At 33.1% G+C, this 20,586-nt stretch overlaps 1 protein-coding gene across 3 annotated transcripts in view; it reads right to left on the bottom strand.

Annotated features, from left to right (window-relative positions):
* The window catches only part of CSMD3 (CUB and Sushi multiple domains 3), a 1,196,954-nt gene that overhangs the window by 407,419 nt on the left and 768,949 nt on the right, over positions 1-20,586 (bottom strand). For all 3 annotated transcript variants that reach the window (XM_036830958.1, XM_036830959.1, XM_036830960.1), the window contains 3 exons: positions 16,102-16,218; positions 11,393-11,608; positions 9,510-9,698 (listed from right to left, as the gene is read on the bottom strand). In XM_036830958.1, the coding sequence (XP_036686853.1) occupies positions 9,510-9,698; positions 11,393-11,608; positions 16,102-16,218 (522 nt within the window). The remainder of the gene's footprint in view (positions 1-9,509; positions 9,699-11,392; positions 11,609-16,101; positions 16,219-20,586) is intronic.

Here is a 20,586-nt window from a genome sequence, read left to right as displayed (position 1 = left end):
CCAACAGCATATTAAAACAATCATACACTATGATCAACAGGGGTTTATCTAGGAATGCAAGGTTTCTTCAATATACGCAAATCAATCAACGTGATACACCATATTAACAAACTGAAGGAGGAAAACCATATGATCATCTCAATAGATGCAGAAAAAGCTTTCGACAAAATTCAACACCCATTTATGATAAAAACCATCCAGAAAGTAGGCATAGACGGAACTTTCCACAACATAATAAAGGCCATATATGACAAACCCACAGCCAACATCGTCCTCAATGGTGAAAAACTGAAACCATTTCCACTAAGATCAGGAACAAGACAAGGTTGCCCCCTCTCACCACTATTATTCAACATAGTTTTGGAAGTTTTAGCCACAGCAATCAGAGAAGAAAACGAAATAAAAGGAACCCAAATCAGAAAAGAAGAAGTAAAGCTGTCACTGTTTGCAGATGGCATGATACTATACATAGAGAATCCTAAAGATGCTACCAGGAAACTACTAGAGCTAATCAATGAATTTGGTAAAGTAGCTGGATTCAAAATTAATGCACAGATATCTCTTGCATTCCTATACACTAATGATGAAAAATCTGAAAGTGAAATTAAGAAGACACTCCCATTTACCATTGCAACAAAAAGAATAAAATATCTAGGAATAAACCTACCTAAGGAGACAAAAGACCTATATGCATAAAACTATAAGACACTGATGAAAGAAATTAAAGATGATACCAATAGATGGAGAGATATACCATGTTCTTGGATTGGAAGAATCAACATTGTGAAAATGACTCTACTACCCAAAGCAATCTACAGATTCAGTGCAATCCCTATCAAACTATCACTGGTATTTTTCACAGAACTAGAACAAAAAATTTCACAATTTGTATGGAAACACAAACGACCCCGAATAGCCAAAGCAATCTTGAGAAAGAAAAATGGAGCTGGAGGAATCAGACTCCCTGACTTCAGACTATAATACAAAGCTACAGTAATCAAGACAGTATGGTACTGGCACAAAAACAGAAATATAGATCAATGGAACAGGATAGAAAGCCCAGAGATAAACCCACGCACATATGGTCACCTTATCTTTGATAAAGGAGGCAAGAATATAAAGTGGAGAAAAGACAGCCTCTTCAATAAGTGGTGCTGGGAGAACTGGACAGCTACATGTAAAAGAATGAAATTAGAACACTCCCTAACACCATACACAAAAATAAACTCAGAATGGATCAAAGACCTAAATGTAAGGCCAGACACTATCAAACTCTTAGAGGAAAACATAGGCAGAGCAGTCTATGACATAAATCACAGCAAGATCCTTTTTGACCCACTTCCTAGAGAAATGGAAATAAAAACAAAAATAAACAAATGGGATCTAATGAAACTTAAAAGCTTTTGCACAGAAAAGGAAACCATAAACAAGACGGAAAGACAACCCTCAGAATGGGAGAAAATATTTGCAAATAAAGCAACTGACAAAGGATTAATCTCCAAAACATACAAGCAACTCATGCAGCTCTATGTCAAAAAAACAAAGAACCCAATCCAAAACTGGGCAGAAAACCTAAATAGACATTTCTCCAAAGAAGATATACAGATTGCCAACAGACACATGAAAGAATGCTCAACATCATTAATCATTAGAGAAATGCAAATCAAAACTACAATGAGATATCATCTCACACTGGTCAGAATGGCCACCATCAAAAAATCTAGAAACAATAAATGCTGGAGAGGGTGTAGAGAAAAGGGAACCCTCTTGCACTGTTGGTGGGAATGTAAATTGATACAGCTACTATGGAGAACAGTATGGAGGTTCCTTAAAAAACAAAAAATAGAATTACCATATGACCCAGCAATCCCACTACTGGGCATATACCCTGAGAAAACCATAATTCAAAAAGAGTCATGTACCACAATGTTCATTGCAGCTCTATTTACAATAGCCAACACATGGAAGCAACCTAAGTGTCCATCGACAGATGAATGGATAAAGAAGATGTGGCACATATATACAATGGAATATTACTCAGCCATAAAAAGGAACGAAACTGGTTTATTTGTAGTGAGGTGGATGGACCTAGAGACTGTCATACAGAGTGAAGTAAGTTAGAAAGAGAAAAACAAATACCGTATGCTAACACATATATATGGAATCGAAAAAAAAAAAATGGTCAGAAGAACCTAGGGGCAAGACGGGAATAAAGATGCAGACCTATTAGAGAATGGACTTGAGGATACGGGGAGGGGGAAGGGTAAGCTGGGACAAAGTGAGAGAGTGGCATGGACATATATACACTACCAAACGTAAAATAGATAGCTAGTGGGAAGCAGCTGCATAGCACAGGGAGATCAGCTTGGTGCTTTGTCACCACCTAGAGGGGTGGGATAGGGAGGGTGGGAGGGAGGGAGATATGAGAGGGAAGAGATATGGGGACATATGTATATGTATAACTGATTCACTTTGTTACAAAGCACAAACTAACACACCATTGTAAAGCAAGTATACTCCAATAAAGATGTTAAAGAAAAAAAAGATTTAAAAAAACCCCAAAAAACATTAGAAATCCCTTAGAAATAAGTAAATTATTGGCTGCTTTAATGAAAAGAACCCACAGCGAAAAAAATAGGGAATGGGAAAAGGATCTTTTCTTCCTTCCTTAGAGATGAATGACTAGTAAATTTCCAAATGCAAAGGGGATATTTAAGTTGACTAAGCTTGGTAAATCTTCTGCAGAGATAAGCAAACTATGGCCTGAGGGCCACATCCAGCTTGTTCCCTGATTTTGTAGATAAAGTTTTTTTGGAAAGTAGACACATTTATTCATTTGTTTATTATCTATTGCTGCTTTCACAATGCAATGGCAGAATTTAGCAGTTGTGATTGAAACTGTGTGGACCACAAAGCCTGAAATATTTACTATCTCGCACTTTATAGTAATAAGAAAAAAAGTTTACTCATCCGTGGTCTATTCCATAAAAAATGGTCGTCTTTAAAAATAGTGCATCAATAAATAAGGTAATAAAGAAATGCCACCTGGTATACCACAACACCAATCTAAAAAGTTCAAAACTTGGTTTCTGGCATAACCTTCCACTGATTACTTATAACCTTTCTGTAACAGCATTTTTTTCAGCTGTCAAGTAGGAATAATACTTCCTCTGCTTACTTCAGAAGCTTGCAAGCAAGAAATTATTAAAAAAAACTATAAAGCATCAAAGTATAAGTTATTATTGATATTATAGATTTTTTATATTGTCAAATCAAGAAATCAATGCAGTCATAATTATATAAGAAAAATATAAATATACATTTGTGTATGTAATTTATTAAAGGAAACTTTCTATCTATTATTTTTTGTTATATTTACAAGAAATATTTGGGTTGAGTAGAACTCATATTGGCATTATCCTTTCCAGGAAAGAAAAGCACAGAAAATTAAGATATTTGCTTAAAGTCAGCCAACTAATTAATGGTAGTGTCTGAGAGCTAGTGAAATTTCTTAATCATAATTTGCTTTCTACAGCACTGTATATCTACAATGGTGACTAACTTGATAAATCAGTCATATTTGACATACATGTGTGGGTATCTGAGGTATATAATTTTAGTATAAGGAGTTCGGAGGTTGAGATGAAATAAACAGAATTTGTTTAAAGATGAACTGTCTCTTCAAGTGCAATTTATCCTTTCTTGTTTTGAATTTTTAATAAAATTTTCATTTTAGAATAGTTTTAGATTTACAAAGAGGTTATAATGATAGTTCAGAGAGTCCCTGTATACGTTTCACCTTGTTTCCCTTATTTTTGACATTCATTTTAAAGCTAAATAATAAGTAACCATCAGTATATATCATCTAGAAAGTTAGAAAAGTGAGAAAAATATGTAGACGTGTAATGCAGAGTTATCATTTTTCTCATTTCACTCATGATTAAGGCAAGATGTTGTTACTTGTCCAAGGTCAGATAAAAAATTGATGACACAAAATTAGAAATAGAAGTAGATGTGTTAAATAGACTATAAGGATGAATGAATTAATGTCTTTAAAATGACTTCAAAATGCATGGACTTCTTAAAATGTGTGGACTCTTGCCTAAAGACAAATCATTACTAATATTTAACTTGCTAATTTACTTTCCAAAACAAAATGTTTTCATTAGCTCCTAGGTTATTTGCAACATGACCTGGCATGGTTCCTGGTATGTTTGGAAGCTTAATGAAGACATGCAAGTTTTTTGGTTTTTGTTTTTTTAATTTAGAAAGATGACAATGGGAATGCCTGTGTTTTTTGTAACGTGAACTTTAGAAAGGGAAATCAGGTACTTATTTTTTGACCAAAAACAAGTCAGTGTTTCTCATTTTCAAAGTAATCAACTTTTTAATACTTTTTTTTTGGATATTTGATTGCAACTTAAAACTGTGACCAGATATCTATATCCACAGCAATGTGGATCTCCAGGATAATCATTTAAATATAAAATATATCCACTGAAATATCATCTTACCTATTACTTTTATCTTTTTCAAAATGTAAAACATAATTATATATATGTATTTTTTAAAGGTAAAACTTTCATCTTGATCTCTAAGTAGTAAATGAGATTATGTGTATGAAGTACTCAGTTGCTGATGGCACACTAAAACTTTTTCATCTCCTCCTTTTCTTCTTCCCTTTCCTCTCTTGCTTGTTGGTGAAAATCACTCTTCACCACTCAGTCATCATGGCCCTTAGGAGAACGGAATTGTGGTAAAGAGAGTTGCAGGCATAAGGAAAAGGGACTAAGGTTTGTTGAGCAAGTGTCACTTGTTGAGTGGTACATTAGGTGATTTACATATCTTTTATTGCTTAGAGCTGTAAGCTGTCTTGCACTATGGATGTAATTATCCACATTTTACATTTGAGAAAACTTGGCAGGAGAGAGATCTGAACAACTTTCCAAAGATCACATAGCTTAGGAAAGGCTGAAATGTAAATATGAACTATCTGCCTGCAATGGAGGCCACTTCTTAGGGAGAAGAATCCCTATTACTGAGTGGGTGTTACAATCTCTACCGGTATCAAGATTCTTCTCCTGCCTCTACAAATTTCCCTGCACTTACGACAACCTGGATGGACCTAGAGGGTATTATGCTGGGTGAAATAAGTCGGAGAGAAAAAAACAACCACCATATGATTTCACTTATACGTGGAATCTAAAAAATAAAACAAACAAACCAAAACAGAAACAGAATCATAGATACAAAGAACAAACTGGCAGCTGCCAGGGGGAGGGGGGAGTCAGAAAAATAGGTGAAGGGGTTTAAGAGGTACAAGCTTCCAGTTATAAAACAAATAAGGCACAGGGATGCAATGTACAGCATAAGGAATATTGCAACAAATGTGTATGGTGACAGTTGGCTACTAGACTTATTGTGGTGATCAATCTGTAATGCATATAAATGTTGAATCACTATGTTGTACACCTCATACTAATATAATATTGTATGTCAACTATACTTCAACAAAATAATTTAAAATTAAAAATTTCCCTGCACTTAAGTAACCCCCGATAAATGGGTCACAGTAGAAGAAATTTCCTCTGATTGAAATAGAGGACAGCCTAAGGAGTTTTCTGAAGCCATGTATCAACTGTAATTAAGACCAGATTCCCTCTCAACTTTACTGAAGCTGCCAGTCAAAGACAGCGGTATGCTTTTGTTAATGGAGTGCAAGCCTGGGCCTCAGAACTTGTGCTAGGCATGGCTCTGCCCCTGAGTTTGTGTGAAACCTTGAGTTTTTTATAGACATTGTATCTTCACTGATAAAATCGTTATTCTAAACCTACTTTCAAAGCATAGGTGGATTTTTGGAATGGTACATAATATAATCTTTTATAGACTGTAAAGACAATATTATGGCGTTATTATATTGTCTCATTTTGTTAAAATATTACCTTAAAACATAAATGCAGAGGTTTCTCAGGAAACTGCTTAAATAAAAACATTATTTATTATTCATCTAACATCTAGAATTAAGATAATTTTCACCAAATTCTACCAACAGAGACTGAAAGACACTAACCAATTTACACACTGAATATAGGATCAAAATTAAATATATAATAAAAAATAAACAAAAAGTAAGTTTCCAAAAATTGCTTTATCAGTTGCCTTATGTCCAGAGTCAGGCACATTCTTATATAACCTAGGTATACGTAAGTCATTTTAGTAAATGTTAGTATTAGTTTTACACATGACACAAAATTTTAAGTCTCATCTACGATTTGTTCTGGGAATGTACTGTTTGCAACCTTGTGCCAAGGAAAAACCACCTAGATTCCAAATAACTGAAGCAGAAACAAACTTTTGGAATACAACCTACTCATAATTTGGCCACTGTCTGTAACATAAGCTTTCTATGAGGCTGGCGATGCTGAGTACTAAATGATGTTTTTAAACAGGTATGCACTAGAGAATTGGCTTTAGAGATATATGAAGTGAAAAGCACAAAGAATCTAAGAAGAGACAAAATTTGTCCAAATAAACTAGCATTGCTAAAATTGCATCTGTTCATATGAATAGTTACAAATAATGCACATTTTATGTGACTGAAGACTGTGAACTTTGAAAAGATAACAAAATAAGAAATATATACATATGCATATATGGAACCAGAAATGCAAAACGGAACATATTTGTTTTAACGCACAGGCAAAAGAGTGAAGAAAAGTTTAAAGAAAATTGGAGAAATAAAATTTTAAAAAAATCATACTATTTGAAAATATTTCTCGCCCTATCTTGTAACTTAAATGTATACCTACAGTGGAATTTATTAAGGACAATAGATTTAACTATATACTTTAATAAGCTTAAAAGCAAGTACAGTTAATTTTAAAATGAGGGGAAAATTCCCATGGCAATAACTTTGTTTTTTAAATTTGTCCACAGGGTGATTTTATGTTCTACTTCTCACTAAAGATTTAAGCACGGATATACCTACTCTCAAAGAAATACTTTAATATAACAAAACTAACTTGAAGTTACTTGTTTTGCAAAGTCAGATTTTCATAAATCTACTTATTAAAATTTATTGTAAAAGTGGAGTAAACCTTAAAAATGTAGATGCAAACACTTTCTTCTCAGCCTGTGTAACATCCTGGTATGTTTCTGGTACTTTGAAAGAAAATATTAATCAACTCTTTGTGACTTAGTGTTCTTTGAGATTAACCTTCCTCTCGACCTTTTTGAGGTTAAACCATCCTAGTGAAAAGAATTTGGGTTTCAGAATGAGAAAGATTGTATACAAATCACGGTTCTGTCACCTACAACCTTGATGATCTTGGGCAAGTTGTTTAAAACCTCTAAGACTTAGGTTCTTCTGATGAAAAATGGGGAGAATAACAATAACGGAATTATAGTAAGAATTAAATGAGGTAAATACATATATAAAAGAGCCAGGTAGACCCTCATAAAGGTTGGTGTTTTATAACATGGAATTCATTCCGTACTATAATTGGTTTTATAAACTAGATCGGCGGGTTGGATAGGCAGCAGATTATTCTCAGTATAATAAGATTTATAACAGCATCTAAATTCTGAACCCCTCCTATATTCCAGGGATTGTATTAGGTGTCTGACTGGCATGGCTAATCTCTTTAACCCTCATAACTAACATTAACAAAATGTTGTAACCATTTTGCTGATGAGAAAAATGAAGTTTAGAAAAGTGAATTAACCCAATATCAAATGACCAGGATATAAACCCAGGCACTCTGTAACCCTCACTTGGACTATTCCCAAGGTTCTCATTAATATTCACACCAAAGAAAAATGGAAATGGGAGCAATTCAGATAAGGAGGGGAATTCCAAATCTGGCAACAGCAGAAAAAACAAAAAAACCCAAAACCCCAAACATAAAAACAAAAAAGAAGGACTATACATGTCTTCCTGGAAAAGATGTTCTGAGAGTATGACTACTCATCACCTCCCAGCCTCTGTGGCTGTTTGTGCCATTTCTATAAAAGCCTATGATTTTTAAAAAGAAATTTCACCTGTTGAATATCAGCTTGTCTGTTATATAACCCTTAGGGGCTGTGAAAACAATCTCATCACTATAAAACTTATTAACTTGAAAGATCAAATTTTTTTTACTAGATTTGGGGATCCACAGGTATTCCCATCACATTCTATACAGTGGACAATATACTGAATAAGTCATAGAGAGTATCCTCTTCTCCATTTGCATTTTCATCTGTGGGGTATATTGCCTCCATTAAAAAAAGAAAAAAAGGTCAAAGTCTTAAACCACAGATCAAATCTCTACCAATTTGCCTGATTTTGTAGCATATTATAACTTACAAAGATCAGTGACCCACCATTAAATTTACAATTAAATTCAAATTAAATGCTTTTGAGAGTTTTAAGAGCTTTATGAAATAATACAATGATCTTTTGCATCTTGTTCTATTGTAAAAATGAGTACTGATAACCACTGAATGGGTGATGACTTAAAGAAATTCTTGCATCTCTATTTCCTAATATAAGTAAAAATGACTTTAATTCCTAGTGAAAAGCCCTTCATTTTCTTTTTTTTTTTTTTTTTTTTTTTTTAATTTTATTTATTTATTTATTTATGGCTGTGTTGGGTCTTCGTTTCTGCACGAGGGCTTTCTCCAGTTGCGGCGAGCGGGGGCCACTCTTCATCGCGGTGCGCGGGCCTCTCACTATCGCGGCCTCTGTTGTTGTGGAGCACAGGCTCCAGACGCGCAGGCTCAGTAGTTGTGGCTCACGGGCCTAGTTGCTCCGCGGCATGTGGGATCTTCCCAGACCAGGGCTCGAACCCGTGTCCCCTGCATCGTCAGGCAGATTCTCAACCACTGCGCCACCAGGGAAGCCCAGCCCTTCATTTTCTCTACAGATTTTTTGTTTTTAATTTATCAGTCAAAATATTCATTTCCAAAGGTTGAGGTGGTGCTCCAAACTTTCAATATTTTAATTATTGCAATTCTTTATCTCACGTGAAATGAATTCCCATCTTAATTCATCTATCATAACAGATTAATTCTATAGATTGCACATACTGAGTCAATACTTGCCTTGATGGTCCTTAAATTATCTATTATTTTCCCTTGTAATCATGTTTCCTACATGTTAATTCTACGTTATAAAATATTGTCAAAACTTCAGTCGGAAGTCATGGAAAATCATCTATTAACAGAATACAAGAATGCAATTTTCTGTAAGCTCTCAAAATATGATTCAGTCATCTACCTATTTATCTATCTATTCATTCCTTATTCTCATCATCTGAAAACAAATTTAGAAGCATGGTTGGTTGAATAGAACAGTTGAGACGGTAATTGAGGTATACCAGATTGCCAAGTGGAAAAAACATTGAAATAACTAATATGAAAGAAATGAAGAAATTCAACAGATTATAAAAAAACGAAGGGTGTATAACCATGCAACTCCACGGACAGTGACTACACATACAAGCAAATGAAAGCAGCTGACCACGTACCCACACACCTTGGCAGAGGTGCACTCCACACTCGTCGGCCGCCGCCAAGACAGATGATCTCTGGCGTCCCTTCCAGACGATAACCTGATGAGCATGAGAAGGCCAGAGTGTCACCAACCCCAAAGCTGAACCCAATTCGGTTACCATATTGAGGAATTCCAGGATCTTCACAAGGCTCCAGATTATACTCTGTAATTGGATGAACAGAACAAAGAAAATGTTAGTAGTAACCTTTAAGGGTATATTCCTATTATTTGCAAAATGGATGCTTTTAGGGCCAGCCATACATTTTTAAATTTACTATATGTAAAATTATGGGAATATGCTGATGGCACACATAATTTTTTTCTTTTGTGAAAGGTCTACTAATTGAATGAATACTCTTATGTGTGAAATTCAATACAGGTGAGAAAATGTCACCTTCTGAGTGATACATTGAAAATGTAGCTATTTATCTTGTATTTTTTCTTCTGCACTAGAAATATTTCCATTTCATAGATTTTTGACTTATAATAATGGCATAATAGATTCATATTTTCAAATGCAAAATACCATTTAGAATGAAATGATTTGCATTTTGAAATGACTTTTACTTAATGGTTATAGTCTAAATGACAAAGGCTCTTGTGCCTCTAGTATACGAGAAATTCAATTCATCCATATTCTGAAAAACATGTCACTTCAGATGCAAGGGTTTATGTAAGACTGAAGTGCCCATAAACTGAAAATTGTATATTATAGATTTATACAAGGAAACTTCCTCAACCAATGAATGAGCATCATGAAAATGAACAGTTAAACACTCTTCAGGGTATGAGAGAGTAGAGTTAATTAAACAACAATATTATAATTTATATACAGTCCTAAGAAGAAGTAGCTTATCTAAAAATATTTCCAGAGCACATGCTTAGTATGCAATTGCAGTGGAGAACAAGAGGGATTGTTTCATGTTGATGAGCTATTATTTTATTGTTTAAAAAATTTATTTGGATATACTTTTAACATTCTAGGTTAAAATTGATTATGCTCATTTGCTATTCACTATGAAATACCTTAATTATTTTAGAAGACAAGTATTTTCATGTAAATACAAGAACAACTGTTGAAGAATGAGGTTAGTATTTTTATGATTTTATTTATATAAATTATATGTGATTTATATAATTATGTATAATTGTAATATTATAAATTTAATGTTACTAGGTTGGCATAAGATTTACTTATTAATTTGTTTCTGTATTCTCTTTCACTATTCCATTTAATTGGAAAGTAGAACTAATAAGAATACATTTTTATTCACTTTGGTCTTACAATTTTTTTCCTGGAATCCAAGTTATAATGTTGCCTACAGATGAGGTTATTCTAGAATAAAAGAATAACCATATGAACTTGTTTCTATATCATCTAGTTGCAAATGAATAAATTAAGTTTGTCTTAATCTTGGCCTGTAAACTATGCCTTTTTCCGAAACACAAAACTAGAATATCACTGGTTTAACTAACAATTTATTTATGGCCTAATTGAAACTTTAAATATATGTATGAATTTCCATTTTAAGTTTTACTCCATTTTAACTGGCATTTTAGCAAGTTTTTCTCTGTTAGAATTCTGCAGGATGCAAGTTAAAGAAATGTATTTATTGTATTTCTATTAAATTTTTTAGTGAATTGATTTATTTTTTGCTATTGTTTAAAGGTTCCCTTTAATATATTACTATAGACAATCTTCAAGGCATTTCAAAGTTTCATTAAAATTTGTTGGCAGATAATTTCTTTGTTTTCTTCTTTTTTTCTTTTCTCTTTTTTTCTCTCTCTGTTTTGTCATACATAACAAAAGTTATGCTCATACTTTTAAAAATCTGATTTTTAAACTTGTTTTCTTACCAGAGAATGTAATATTGAATCCTTCATATGATATTGAAAAATCTGAAATGAAGCGTAACTGAGCCCTGAAATTTCCATAGAGACCAGCATTGATTGTTGAAGGAAGTTCTGAACCAGTCAGGCGTGCCAGTGGTTGTGTAAAACTACCATTCTCTGTGATCAGTAAGTAGTCATGATGGTCTTCCAAATGAAAGGTGTGAAAATTGAACTGCACACCTATTAAGGAAAAGAGGAAAATTAGACTTATAAACTGTATCAGTAAAACACATAGAGTTACCAAACTAACAAAAATCAGGACTCTTCTTATAATTGATTTCTCTGAAAATGAAACGCACTGCTATAAAATATTCTAAATGTATAGTATAATATCTTTCTTTTGTTTGGGTTTTTTTCTGTTTGTTTCCTTTAGCTTCTATACAATAAATCATGTCTTAGAAACTACTTGGAAATAAAATTTTAAAATTAATGCCTAAAAAGAAATCACACAAGTTTTCTAAACATTTCAAAGAAAATTTATATCCTTTATTTAAAATAGAAGTGTTTTGGCAAAAGTAACCACTCTCTCAACTTCTAATAAGATAGGTTAGTTTGACTACTTTTCTTTGTAGTTTATATAATGGATTCATACAACGTATGCTCTTTTGGGACTGACTTCTTTTACTTAACATTAAGTGTGTGAGATTCATCTCTACTTTTGTGTGTGGCTGTAAGTTATTTATTTTTAGTGATCCATTTCATTTTGTGAATAAAACACATTGATTTATCTGTTCAAAAGTTGATGGTCATTTAGATAGTTTGCATTTTAGCACCAAATGCAGATGGTGCTGCTATGAGCATTCAAGTATGACTTTTGAAGAACATATGTGTTTATTTCTGTTGGATAGATATCTAGGAGTAGAACTACTGGCTCATGTAAAATAAATATACATGTATATGTATACATTTATATATTTCAGCTTTAATAGATACTACTTTACAAAGTGGCTCAGCCAATTTACATTTCCATCAACAAATCCAATTGCTCTGTATCTTCACCAATACTTGAAAGTTTTTTATTTTTTCATTTGTTCTGTCCTGGTGAGTATGGTATGCCATTGCACTGTGGTCTCATGCGAGTGTTTAATGACATTATCACAAATGCATGTGAAAGGCTAACAATTACACACACACACACACACACACACACACACACCATACTGCATGTAAGATACCAAATGGAATAAAGGATGACACCACATTCATCTTTCTCTTGAAGTGCTTAATAAATTTGCTTACTTGATCTAAAAGAATCACCAAAATCTTCAGTAAACAATCCAAAAGCCCAGAGTATGATAAAGTAACATTCTCTAACATTATTCATCAAATTTATAGTTCCAAATGCTGGAGAGTCTTGGAGTCCTCATTGCTTTTTTTTTTATTTGAAGTATAGTTGATTTACAAAGTTGTGTTAGTTTCAGGTATACAGCAAAGTGATTCAGTATATCTGAATATATATATTCTTTTTCACATATTTTTCCATTATAGATTATTACAAGATACTGAATATAGCTCCCTGTGCTATACAGTGAGTCCTTGTTGTTTATTTCTTTATATATAGTAGTGTGTATATGTTAATCCCAAACTCCTAATTTACCTCTTGTTTGTTAAAAAAACAAAAAGTGACATAAAATGAGACCAAAACAAATACACCGAAAACGTAAGTAATGATGAGTTATTATTGCATAATGGGTCAGTGATTTCAATTTGGAAAATATTTGAAATGTACAATGATACTATTTTAATTCTTTTTCAAAATGTAACACTTCTTTTTTTCTCTCTCTCTTCACAATGAGCCTTTTTTAGGAGGGGTCCAGAAATTAAGTCAGTCTTTCAAATGTTCTTCAGTGTAAATGTGGTAATTGACACTAGACAGATGTAAATGAGAATGAGGTGTCAATGTGGCAAGGAGAAGATGCTTTGCCCTCTAGATTAACTGATATCTAAGTTTACAAAATAATGAATGGAAATTCAGATTAAGTCAATTTGATTTCGATCAGAGACTAAAACTAAGAAAAACTAGGCAGGTAATACAAGAACAGATGGAAAAAAAGAAGAAAAAATTCATTATGCATGTTTTTCTTAGAAAAATGTGGTTGTTCTGATATGCACTGAATTAATACTCGGGAAAATTAAAAATTCTGTTAGATAGTGGTGCTAATAAGCCCATTGTCAAGTATTACATACATAGTCTTTCTGAGACACACTTTCTCCATTTGATAAATGGGGTTCTAATAGGGTTGTCTTGAAGTTTAAATGAGACAATATAGGGGATGACTTGGCACAGTGCTTTCACAGAGGAAGTACTCAGCAATTGTTAGCTATCGTTATTGTTTAATCCTTCAACATGAAAGTAAATTGGTTTCATGTCACTCTGTCCTAGTCAGCTACTTTATAAAAGTAAGCCTCTGTTTATCAGATTACAGTTTAAGCAATAAAATCTGTTTTCACTGCAGCAAAACAATTTAAGACCTTCTGTCGAAGGTCAATTAATCCAAATAAGAATATGATACTAGAACCTACTATATTATAGGCATTATGGAATATAAAAAAATTAGAAGATTGTAAATAACTCATGGTCTATCTGAGGGAAAAAGATACATAAAATAAAAGTTCAAACATTATGCTAAGTGCTATAAAAGTGATTAATGTGAGTCAATATAGGAGCATAGAAATAGAGGTAGTTTGTCAAAGGTATCAGCAGAGGCTTCTGAAGGCAATGACCTTCAAAAGTGAACAGATGTTTGTGGAAGAGCAACCCTGGGATAGACATTTCAGGAAGAAGAAGTGGACAGGCAAAGGCATACAATCTTAATAGGGCAATGGGTGTTGAAGAATAGTGAGAAAAAATCAGTGGTTTCAACATCAGAGTACCTTCTCATAAAAGTGATAATTCAAGAAGCCTTATTAAGACAATTTTTGTTACAGAAATATACGAAAAAACTTCGGCTTGACATCAAAATATCATGAATATCTAGGTTTTATTTAGTCATGACACTATGACCTTGAGGGGGTGACATATTGACACATGTGTGCGCGTGCATGTGCGCATCTGTGTTTGCTGGGTGAGAGGTTAAATTATATTACCTTGACAATTTCTCCAAACTTTAAGAGGTTATCCTTCACATAACTTTGGCTACACTTTGGAATAGTTGTACTTCCAAACAATTTTGTTGGCTCTTAAAAGAAAAGTATATAATCTGCATTTCTTGCCATGTAAATACAGATTTAATTAACACTTGCAATTTGTGAAGATGCAAAACCTTAAGTGTTAATTAAACCTCTATTTACATAGCAAGCAGTACGTAGCCCTCCATTTTCTTGTATAATACAGGAAGCTTATTTTAAACTCCATTAATCCACTACACACTGGAATAATAATAACACTGGATGCTTTGGTTAACTTCCAGCAAAGAGTCTTCCATTATGGAGAACAACAAAAACGACAGTTTACAAAGTCTTCTACCTCATTCCTGCTGTACAATACCAGAATACTCATTTTAACAGCATTTTTTTCTCAATTATATTTAATTTCACTAAAATAACAATCCTTATATAATCCTCACTGTCAATAAAAGGATGTATAATTTTAATAAAGGCAAACTTCATTTGTATCTCAAATATTCTATCAAAACTGCAGATATATCTCACATAGTTGAACAGGAGTGTAAAAACACATTGTGTAAAAAACACAATGAATTCAAATTATTAAATAAAGCTTTAATTTTTAAAATTGTAATATCATCTTCTCATTGCTAGGATTTTGTGGGGGGGGATTATTCTAGATCTTCTATAGTAAAGTTAATAAGTACAATGTAATAGTAAAAACCAATAGGAATAATATAAGAATACAGCTAAAACAAAAACTACTTCTCCAAAGCAGTTTTTATCATGAATAAATTAACTCTTTTTAAAACGATTAGCATGTAGATTTTTTCAGGTAAATAATTTTCATCCATTTTCGTTTTGATATATTAGAATGCTCATTTTCCCAGTGTCAAGTTTTTGCCTTAACCACTTATATTGCTAATATACTATTTTGGTTGTATTGCATGAATGAACCATACTTAGTACTACAAGGAATTTCATTTATTTGTTCAAAGGACATTTATTAACATCTACCATATGCACAGTGCAATTTTATACTCTCATTCAATTATGTGAGATATAACTGCAGTTCTGACGGAAAATTTGAGACAGATATTTCTAGAATGGTTATAAATTTACACAGGAAATATAGTTATAATAAATAATCATAAACATTTTAAAAACGAGTGTATATAAACATGTACTGTTTGCTTTACAATTGGTTCAGCACTTCAGAGTATCTTCCTATTCCCCTTTGAACTTTGGAAATCAACCCACTGTGCCAGAGACAAAAGCCATCCTGTATGAGATTCTGTTGATATGAAAATTCCAAATAACATTAGTTTAATATATCAAAAGAAAATAAATATCTCATATTACCATTCTGACAAAAACATGAGTATAATACTATAGAAAAGTAAATATAATCCTCTGTTGCAGTTACTCAAATTGAATTTTGTGTTAGCATATTTTAGTACTGATCTGCTTTTGCTCGTGCAAAATGACATTGTAAAGGACAATGAAATAAAAATAGATGCAATGAAAATTCAGAAGATAGCCCATTATCATTGTATGAGGCAAATTACCTTTTCCATGGGTTACATCAACAGTCCATGTACAATTCAGAGAATTTGGATAAAATTCCGGGTAACCAGGTGATAAGATTGTTCCACTAGGCCCTCTAACATCTCCTCCACATAATGCTGAAAATACAAAGAAATGCAGTCATCTGATCAGGCATAGTTAGAGAGGCAGAGGCTGAACAAATCTCTCTTAAAATAGAATGAGTCTGATTATTTTTGTTTAAGTTACTTCCTGGGAATAACAGCAATGTGTAAAGACCTCTTCCAATACTAGGAAATCATTTTGTCCTTTGCAGCAGCACTAGAGAAGAAAAAGATATGTAATAGTATCTGAGAATTAATACTGGCCCCAGGAGAATTTAGCTCAACTTTCCACATTTGCATTTGAAGTACATACTTATCTTACACATTTCTAATTATAAGCAACATTTGCATAAATTGGTTGTAAATTAAACATGAGTAATTAATTCTTTAGCAGTCCCTCTTTTACTAAGCTTTAAGAAAACAAATTGTTAATTATACATTATTTATTTTAGATTCCTAAAGGGATATATGTCATTCTTCATAGAATTCTTTTTAAAACAGTGAAGTAAACTGAAATTTTGAAGGCTGCTTCTGCACTTGTACATTTCTCTGGGAAATATCATGAACAAAAAGGGGTTTCTGAGAGGATATTGGTTTTTAAGTAAATACTCCAAGATAATAAAAATAAATAAATGTTTATGAACTGAGGTCAAAGAAATTGAAATTTGATTCAATGTTCATTTACTCTAGAATAAATGACAGTTTACAATGCCTTCTACCATCAGTGGTTATGATATGCCAGATAATTTTACCACTATTAAAAATTAAAGGAAAAAAGATATATAGTCAGGTAAGAATGTACATTCTTGTGGAAGCAGAGAAAAGTTGACTCCTTATTCTATTCCATTTGGAGATGTCTACTATCTTGGACATGGGCAACATGGGTAAGGGCAGTAAGAACTGTGAATGCAGCATACAGCCTTATCTGCTCTGATCCTTGCTCAACTTCCCTGGGAAACCAGAAAAGTGAGTTTTGGCTTTATTGTCTTCCATGATTTCTTCCAAGTAGCAACGCTGAGAAGGAAGAGTTGAGGCAATCTGGCTGCTATTCTACACTAACCTGACTAGAAATAGTAAGTCTGCAGTTCCTAGAAGTATTTAAGCAGGCTTAGATTTACATAAATATATATGCAATTAAAAATCACTCTTGGGGATTCCCTGGTGGTGCAGTGGTTAAGAATCCACCTGCCAATGCAGGGGACACGGGTTCAAGCCCTGGTCTGGGAAGATCCCACATGCCGTGGAGCAACTAAGCCCGTGTGCCACAACTACTGAGCCTGCGCTCTAGAGCCCGTGAGCCACAACTACTGAGCCCACGTGCCACAACTACTGAAGCCCCTGCACCTAGAGCCTGTGCTCTGCAACAAAAGAAGCCACCCAGTCAGAAGCCTGTGCACCACAACGAAGAGTAGCCCCGACTCACTGCAACTAGAGAAAGCCCACGCACAGCAACGAAGACCCAACACAGCCCAAAAAAAAAAAAACAAAAAAAAACACAACAACCAAAAAACAAAACACTCTTCCCTTTGCTACTTCTTTTACTTCACCAAGGAGTAAAAGAAGGTCTTGACTAGTACCTCACTTGGAGTTGTCTTATAGGCCACCTTCTTGAGACCAAGATAAGGCTATGCTTCCAATTTCATTTATTATTAAGACATTTACAATAATATTCATGGTCTGGAAGCCTAGGCTCCTATTTAGAGCCTGCACAGACCTTTATTGGTGATTATTCTTACTGAAACTTTCAATTTTCGTTCAATTAAAAAAGAAAAAAAGCCTCATTGTGCTTTTGTGATCAAGTTAAGGGCTAGGTATATCATTTCCATTGTATCTTGCTGATAATGGTGGTGCTAAGTTGAACTTTTTAAATTTTCCTTGTGATTCATTCTGCTTCTTGACAGAGAACTGTTTATTATTTCATTAGATTATTTTTACATACAATAATTTGTTCCTAATACACTATATTTCATTTTATTCTCCATTGTGAGAGTCCGACAAAAAAACCCAACAATACAACATGCTATGAATTTGTTGAGTGAAATGTAATGAGTGAAAATGCTCTACTGGATTAAAACCTACAATCCCTATTTGAAAGGAGTATGTTTCATATAGCAAGAGTAAAAATCAGTGAACAGAAGCATTAAAATTAAAAGAGTTGAATTATTTAATTAAATTAAACACAAAAAATAACAAAAAAGAGAAATGTGAAGTTTTAGAAAGTACATCAGACATGTGCTCCTGTGCATGCATGTGTGTGTATTTGGTGTGTGTACCAGTTGTAGAGGGAAAGCTCTTCTATACATCAACATTCTTTCAAATAAAGCTACTTTTAAAATATCCTTCTTTCTGTACTTAGATAATTTCTTAGAAATTTGCTGTCTGCAAGCTGCACCTACCATATGTGTTGAAGGTGGGCATTAAATGAACATTCTGCAGATAAATGAATAAAGTTCAGTAACCATAACACATTAAAATGTTTAGGAGAAATGGTCAGTAACCCATATTTATTAATGAAAATTTATATTGTTACTTAGATTATAATCAGATGACGAAATATAGAGTGCATTTTTATGACACAGTAGAAGTTTCTGTTATTTGAGAATATTAGTATTGGATAAAGGCCTTGAAAGGAACTGACTCAACTGACAGAATTTCACAGTAAATAATGGGAAAGAATGTGATTAAGTCTCTTTCTCTTCTTTTTTATTTTTTTTTTGAAAGATGAAACTGAAAATATGAAAATACTTGTACTTTACTTTGTATGTAATAAAACTTAGGATAAAATTGCAACTACTCACTCGTTTTTAGCAAAAAAAAGAACACTCATATTGAACTTGCAATGTGACTGGTACTACTCTGAAGACTTTTATTTTTATTAACTCAATTAACCCCATAACAACCTTATGAGAAAAGTACTATAATTATTCACAGTTTACAGATGAGAAAGCAGGCACAGAGGGAACTCAAGCAGTCTAGTTCCAGAGTCCATGACCTTAAGTTGACTCAAATCAAGGGCTGATTTTTTTTTTCCACATTACAAGTTATTTTTTCTACAGAAAAATACTGTAGCGAACTATGATGTCCTTCACATGTTTGACTTTTTGGCATTCTACCTCAAATGATCAATCTATATAAACATTATTAAAAGGTATCATTCATTTACTCAGATTCATTTAATACTTTCATCTTCAAATCACTCTCTCTTTAAGCACCTCAAAGCTAAATGTGTCAATATACTTGTCTATGTTCTTATCTTTAATTGATTTATATTTTATGGATTCTCATTTGTCAATGGCTTTGTGTGTGATTAAAACAATCTGCCATCAGCAGCAGCAGCAGCAGCATTTTCATCAACCTAATGAAATCCTTCATCTTTCTAAATGAGATCATTTTACATTGCAAACATTTAGAATAGTATTTGCTTTATATTATTGGCTTTTTGAACAATCACAAAACTTTAGCTACATGTGCATTGATATAATGCACAGTGATAGATGCTAATGCAAGCGTGAGTTGTCTTAATTTCTTAATTGGTTAATTTATTACTTCATATTCTCTCAATCTGATGACGCTTGCTTCTCTAAAAAGGTCCCTTCCTGCTAATGCCAAGAAAGTGTAAGAGGAAATCAAAGAACCTATTAGAATCAATCATGAGAGGCCTAAATATTAAGATGAATAAAAAAAGAAGTTTTATAAATGAGATTTTCTTTTCAGGTAGAAAATGGAACTCAAACACATTGTAAAATACATAGTGGTATAGAAACTATTATGAAAAATTTTCCAAGAATATTTTTTAAAGAAATGCTGAGAATTAAGTCAGTTCAACAGAACATATGACCATTCGTATAGTAAACTTCATTAGAACAAGAATATCGAAAAAGGATGCCTTGGATCTCCTGTCTTATCCTTTATAACCCCTCTTCTGAAGGAATTCCAATTTATCCCAATAACCTTGCTAGCTGATGCCATATGTCTTTAGGGGTACAAACACTTCTGTAACAGACACAATAGGTTTATATGTTCTTGTGAATGGAAGATAGACAAATTATATAACAAATGAATCCTTGAAACACTGCAGAGAATTTAGGGAGCAACAAAATAAACATGAAAAAACAGTTACTTTATGTTAGAGCAAACAGTTGGCAAAGAAAAGCATCTAAAAGGACAAAGATCATAGCACAAAAAAGTCACAACAGTAGTCCAAAATATGAGCTGAGAGTAATTAGATATATTGTATATGTCTCTACCATAATCTTGGCTATTAGCTTTTTTTTCTCCCTGATTTTTTCCACATATGGTCACTACCTGGACACATGATAAGAATCAGAGTTTTAAAATAGTGAAGTTTCCTCAAAAGCCAAGCCCTTGAATGTAATTGCCCAAACTCAGAAAATTACACTTTGC

The sequence above is a fragment of the Balaenoptera musculus genome, chromosome 17, assembly GCF_009873245.2.
Source record: "Balaenoptera musculus isolate JJ_BM4_2016_0621 chromosome 17, mBalMus1.pri.v3, whole genome shotgun sequence".
Lineage (NCBI taxonomy): Eukaryota > Metazoa > Chordata > Mammalia > Artiodactyla > Balaenopteridae > Balaenoptera > Balaenoptera musculus.
This window is presented reverse-complemented; position numbering and strand designations above follow the sequence as displayed.